This window comes from Lutjanus erythropterus, chromosome 22 (assembly GCF_056507025.1).
Source record: "Lutjanus erythropterus isolate fLutEry1 chromosome 22, fLutEry1.hap2, whole genome shotgun sequence".
NCBI classification, from domain to species: Eukaryota; Metazoa; Chordata; class Actinopteri; order Lutjaniformes; family Lutjanidae; genus Lutjanus; species Lutjanus erythropterus.
In genome coordinates, this window is record NC_139338.1 from 29089785 (window position 1) to 29096253 (window position 6469).

Here is a 6469-nt window from a genome sequence, read left to right on the forward strand (position 1 = left end):
ATTATATTAATTGCCAATGATTTTGATAATTGATTAATTGGTTTGAGGAATATTGTTAAAAAACCCTCAAACCAATTCTGTGAGTTTTGCTTCTTACATATGAATATTCTCTGGATTCTGACGACGTCATCTTGGACTTTACATTTTTGACATTTTATGCACCGAACAACTAATCAATCAGTCAATCAATCAATCAAGAAAATGATCAACAGATTAATTGATGATGCAAATAATCATTACAGGACAGATTTGAAAATTTTCAACTGACAAGAATGTGACAGGATTAATTAATCAAGAAGATGATCAACCATGAAAATAATTGTTGGTTGCAGCCCTAAATACAAGCTAACGTTAGCTTAGCAATGTAGTCCGTTAACGTCAACAAACGACCAACGCTGCCACAACAGAGTCCAAAGTCAAAGTAACATCACTGCAAAACGTGGAATATAATGTGACGCTGTGGTTTTAGCTGGCTAATGTTAGCTAACGTTGGCTTACTCACTAATTCAGATAAATTGGTAGTTAGCTGATGTTATTCAGTCAAGACAGTATTTAGCTACGTTAGCTAATTCATTCCCAAATTAGCCAATTTCCCTGGCTAAATAAAGGTTAATAATAATGATGATGATAATAATAATTATAACAATAATAATAGACTCCTGGGGCTGATCTGGCTGCTGATTGGCTGGCTTACAGCTAGTTGGCTAACCTTGCTTGCTAGCTGCAGAATGGACCATGCTAACAGTTGGTACAGTTCATCCTGTCTGACCTGAACACAGTTTGTCCTCTGCTGTGTTTGCTGTGTGACATCACAGGTGAAACACGTCACATGACCTGTTTTTATCAGGTGAGATATGGGAACAGATCTCAGTACGGCTGCTCGGCTGCTCTCTCCTCGCCGCAGATGGTGGAGGCCTGTGTTACCATGGCAACGCCTCACAGCCCGCCTCACACAAACACACAGTCAGCACCACAGCTGTTTGAGTGTCGTCACGGCAACTGACACCTCAATATCCAAGAATCCAAGTGGAGAAAATGTAGCTGAAAGTGACTTTGACTGAGGTTTAAAATGAACTTTGACGATCAGTTATTGATCAGATTTGACCAAATGCTCAGCAGATTATCAGTGTTTTCTATCAGTGTTCATTCTGAGCGCCGGACAACATGGAGGACGTGTTTAATTAAAACGGCAGCAGATCATTAAAAAACAGGGAGAAACATGAACATCTCATGTCTTCTGACAGTGAATTGATCAAGTTTCACAGACGAGTTTAACAGAAAATAAAATAAAAGAAAAAAGAGGAAGAAAGAAGAGACAGAAGAAAATTTTATTATCAAGAAAACTTCCTCAAACACCAGAAACTGTGGAAACAAAAAGAGAAACTAAAAAGTTTCTGCCAAAAGTTAATCACAGAATCACTTTATTCACCAGCGACTTTTGTGTGCAAGTGTTATTTTAATGTAGTTGTTTTTATTTTGATTTATTTTATTATTATTTACTTTGCTCATTTTAGTGCGCATGTTCTGATACCAACGTTACAAAACCAGTTACCCTCCACGCAGAGTTGAACAGTTTTCAAAAACTTTGTAAGTGTGATTATTATTGTCATTATTTTTTAAATAATATTTTTATATTTTGTATCAATATAGTGAAAACAAAATGAAATCAACAAAACAAAAGATGTTACAGTCAGTCGTGATCTGTTTTATTCCAGTTCATGTTTAACCAAGAAGCTGATATGATGTGATGACGGTTGGAAAGTGTTGTTAGAATAAATAAATAAATGATAATAAAAAATAAATAAATAAATACAGAAATTTGCCTTTTATATAAAAATAAAACAACAACAATGAAACACAAAAAACAAAAACATATGAAAAAAATTAAATTACAAATAGAATTTAAAAAGAAACATAATGGAGTTATTTTGACTGATATTGTCAATATGATTTGTGATATTTATATTTTAGTTGCAGGTCAGTGAAGTGATCGGCTCCAAATTAATCGAGTCTGAACGGACGCAGACGATCAGATGATAAATAAACAGAGAAACAGTGAAATTAATTTGATTTATGGAGAAAAACAAACCGTTTATTTCACTGAAATTCAGCTCAGATCCTTTTTGATCAGCTGATTTGTTTCTGATTATTGTTAATAATTAATAATAATTGAGGGATGTGAGGTGAGCCAGTTTGAGCAGTCAAACAGGATGTGGACGTGAGTTTACAGACGGCGTCTCCTCCCTGCAGGACAAACACAGAGACAATCATCAGTCATCTGTAACTGTGACCTTTGACCTCTGCGGTGTGTTCAGGGCGTCTGCTCTCTGACTCTCCTTTATTTCCTCACTGAGCACAGTGACATCATCAGGCAGGGGGCGGGGCCACCACTGTGTTTGATGAATGTGATTGGAGGGCAAAAGGCTGAGAGATAAGAGAGTGTGTGTGTGTGTGTGTGTGTGTGTGTGTGTGTGTGTGTGTGTGTGTGTGTGTGTGTGTGTGTGTGTGTGTGTGTGCACGCGCGCAGCTGTTAGAGGACTGATAATCACCTGCAGGAGGAAACACTGATAACTAATAATAAATCAATCAACATGCTGATTGTAAATCTATTCTGAGAGTCTGAACACGATTGAAGCTAAAAATAAAATGTGTCAACATGTGAGTAAGAATAAATAAAAATCAAAGACTTGTCATATAGTGGTTACCATACAAATATTTAATGTGTGTTTTAATAATATATAAAAAGTGTTTCATTTATTTTTTCTACCACTGTTGATTTATATTGTGTAAAAATGTAATAATAATAATAATAATGACTTTACAAAGGGCTTTGTATTTATGTTGCTAATTGAAGTAACATTAAAAATAAATAAAACTAAAACAGTAAAAATGAGAACAGGAAGCAAATATGAATGAAAATAAAAACATGTTAAGAATAAATCAGAAATGTGTGGAAAATAAAAATGTGTTGTCATTATTTTGGTGACATCTGTGTGTAAATGTGTGATACACTCTCTGTAGTTAAAGTCACATTTATGAACTTTTGTAAGAAGAAATGATTTTCTTTGGTCTGGGCTCTTTTCTCCCTCAGCGCGGCCTCACAGGTTTCCCTTCTCTCTCACCGAGGAGCCTCCTGCCTGCTGTTGTCGTCATGGTTACAGAGTCCAAAATGGAGCGTGAGTCCCGGCTGAATAAAACATGGAGTCCTGGGAAAAGTAATCACACGTGTGTGTACTGTACATACAGGAACACAGAGAGGCGCACTGAGCGTGCTCAGAGACTGATGTGACTTCTCACTGTTCTACAGGAACGTTCTAATGATCCATTAATGTTCCTCTTCTAATGAACTCAGTGTCCTGATCCTGGACTGACGAGATGTTCTCATGTGGAGTCATGAAGCAGCTGATGCAGCTCTCATACTGGGAACACTGGGAGCTGGTTTTTGATTGGTCAGGACTGTAATACTGATCAGTCTTCGGTCAGTCTGTCCTCCAGACTGAAATATATCAGAACTAAGAAAATAACAAGAATCCAGGACGTCTGGTTTCAGACTGGTCATGATAAAAAAAAAAACAAAGTGCTCCATCTTCTGGTGAAATGATGCTATAAATTTATTCTTTATGTAAAGAAAAACCAGACCAACGAGCATCGAGGCAGGTCTGCTGACAAACACATCAGTCTGGATTATACTCCAGCTGTGGGTTCTAATCTAGTACTTAATCCAGGACTCACTCGTTCTGCAGGAGATCACATATGACTGTCAGACTGATATTTATTTACATTCGACTCTCAGAAGTCACTTTTTTTTGTGTAGAACCCGTTTCTGCAACTTATTGCTGTATTGTCAGCTGTTTGCTGCAACCAGCTGCTCTGTAGGTCGGTCTTTTGGTCAGTCTTTTGGTCAGTCTTTTGGTCAGTCTTTTGGTCGGTCTTTTGGTCAGTCTTTTGGTCTGTCTTTTGGTCAGTCTTTTGGTCGGTCTTTTGGTCAGTCTTTTGGTCTGTCTTTTGGTCAGTCTTTTGGTCAGTCTTTTGGTCAGTCTTTTGGTCGGTCTTTTGGTCAGTCTTTTGGTCGGTCTTTTGGTCGGTCTTTTGGTCAGTCTTTCACTTGTTTTTTTGGCCAGTTTGTCAGTCAGTTGGTTTGTCAGTCAGTCTTATGGGTGGTCTTTTAGTCTGTCTTTTGGTCGGTCAGTCTGTCAGTCAGTTGGTCGGTCTTTTGGTCCATCTTTTGGTTGGTCTTTAGTGCAGTTGGTCTTTCTGTCATTTGTTAAGTCAGTCTTTTGGTCAGTTGGTCAGTCAGACTTTTGGACAGTCTTCCAGTTGGTCTTCTAGTTGGTCTTTTGTTGAGTTTGTCTTTCCGTCAGTTGGTCAGTCAGTCAGTTGGTCGGTCTTCTGGTGTTTTGGTAGAATTAAAACAAAAAGACGATGTGATTTAAAGACTCCACTGCCTGCAGCTGCTGCCCATCTCAAACTATAATTAATGTTAGCTAAAGCTAACAGCTAAGCTAATGAGCTGCTAACTAAACCTGTCGCCTCCTACAGCTGAACACATTAATTATTTAACTTACAATCAGACCCTTTAAAGTCAGAATTTCAAAATAAAATAAAAATAACAGAGTAAATTCTCAATAAAGCAAATCGTTTCAGGTCTTTTCTGTGTCACATCAGACATTTAGCACAGAAAAGATGAATGAAATAGAAATAGATAAATATGAACTGTAAATATGGATTATATAACGTATATAAATACAACAATCTGAATCCTGTTCAGCTCCTTTGAAGAACCATAAAGTGTTTAATGTGTCACCATGACAACAGAGTTCCATGTTCTTCACGCTGTTCTCATCATCAGCACACATTAGTTCTGTATGTTTCTGGATATATATGACACTAATTGTGTGTGTGTGTGTGTGTGTGTGTGTGTGTGTGTGTGTGTGTGTGTGTGTGTGTGTGTGTGTGTGTGTGTGTGTGTGTGTGTGTGTGTGCTTCAGCTGACGGTCCACTGTGAAGCAGGATGAACGGATATGAAACTCCAGCTCTCGCCTCAGGAATCTTCGGCTCCTACAGCTCACAGATCAAGTCAGTATCCCATCATCATCATCTTCATCACCTGTTAGCCTGTTAACCTCATCTCATGTTTCCTGCAGGATGTTAAGGGTTAATTTAAGGTGTTTTAGTGTGATCTGTCAGGTATAAACAGTCTGAGTCTCCAGCTGATGATCATTGCTGCGGCTTCGTTGTTTTCTAAGAAAACCTTGAATTAATAATTAATGAAAAGAGAAACTCGATGCTTCACGTCAGCGTCTGCAGGTCGTCATTAATGATCCTGCAGCTTCACACTCAACACCTGCTCACTGTCGGCCCTTTGAACACGTTTGTTTCCCAACCTGAGGGTCACGACCCCAAGCAGAGGCCACCAAAGCTTCATAGACAGTCAAGAGACATTCCTGATTTTATAACTTTTTAACTGACATAATGGAGTATTCACAGGATAACATCTTGTCAGTTGAAAAATAGATCCAAACGTGAAGACAGGTGGAGGGAGTGGACAGTGGGTCAATCTAGCAATTCATTTTCCTCTAATCAATCAGTTGTTTGGTCCATATGTCAGAAAATGTTGATCAAAGTCCAAGATGACGTCCTCAAATGTCTTGTTTTGTCCACAACTCAGAGATATTCAGTTTACTGTCAGAGAGGAGGAAAGAAACCAGAAAATATTCACATTTAAGAGAGAATTTTTACTTTTTTCTTAAAAAAAATACTCAAAATAGTTGGCGATTAATTAAATAATTAAACTGTTTTGCATTGAATATAACATGAATTAAGTGTAAAATATGTGACTTGTTCAGTTTCCTCAGTGATGGAAAGGGTCTTTCTTAATGAAAAAGTGCTGTTGACCAGTGATTTAATGTGAATGCATGAGTTGAAGTGGTCAGTCTCAGTGTCACATGATGCTGCAGCTGCTGGTTCAGGGAGTTTCCCACCGAAAGGAAGCAAACTGTGACCATGAGGCTGACGTTAAAGGGATAGTTCACATTATTGAAGACTGGTTGTAGAGGTTCTTATCCATAGTCAGTGTATCACCTACACAAAAATCAACATTACTTTAAGTGAACACTATATTTAGAATATTTTCACCTCTTGACTTTTCTGTCAGACAGACTTTTCTGACAGGAAACCACAGTTACATAAGACAGATGTCACGCTCTGCAAACCAACCAAACTCCATTCATAAAATCAGTAATTTTAGCTCACAGAACACAGCAGGTGTTGGTCTGTTGCTGCCTCCATCTGTTAGTTTGTTTGTGTTATTGTGTGATTTCTGTTTTGAAAAGTTAACTCAGACTCATTAAAGTCAACAACACACGAACTAAACTAACAGATGGAGGCAGCAGCAGATCAACAACTGCTGTGTTCTGTGAGCTAAAATGACCGTTTTTGTGAATGGAGTTTGGTTGGTTTGTAGAGAGTG

General features: G+C 38.0%; 1 protein-coding gene across 4 annotated transcripts in view; it reads left to right on the forward strand.

Moving 5' to 3' along the window:
• eps8a (EGFR pathway substrate 8a, signaling adaptor) overlaps positions 1-6469 on the forward strand; it is a 39937-nt gene that overhangs the window by 13729 nt on the left and 19739 nt on the right. For all 4 annotated transcript variants that reach the window (XM_084711361.1, XM_084711360.1, XM_084711358.1 and 1 more), the window contains exon 2: positions 4989-5076. In XM_084711361.1, the coding sequence (XP_084567487.1) occupies positions 5012-5076 (65 nt within the window). In that variant the 5' untranslated portion in view covers positions 4989-5011. The remainder of the gene's footprint in view (positions 1-4988; positions 5077-6469) is intronic.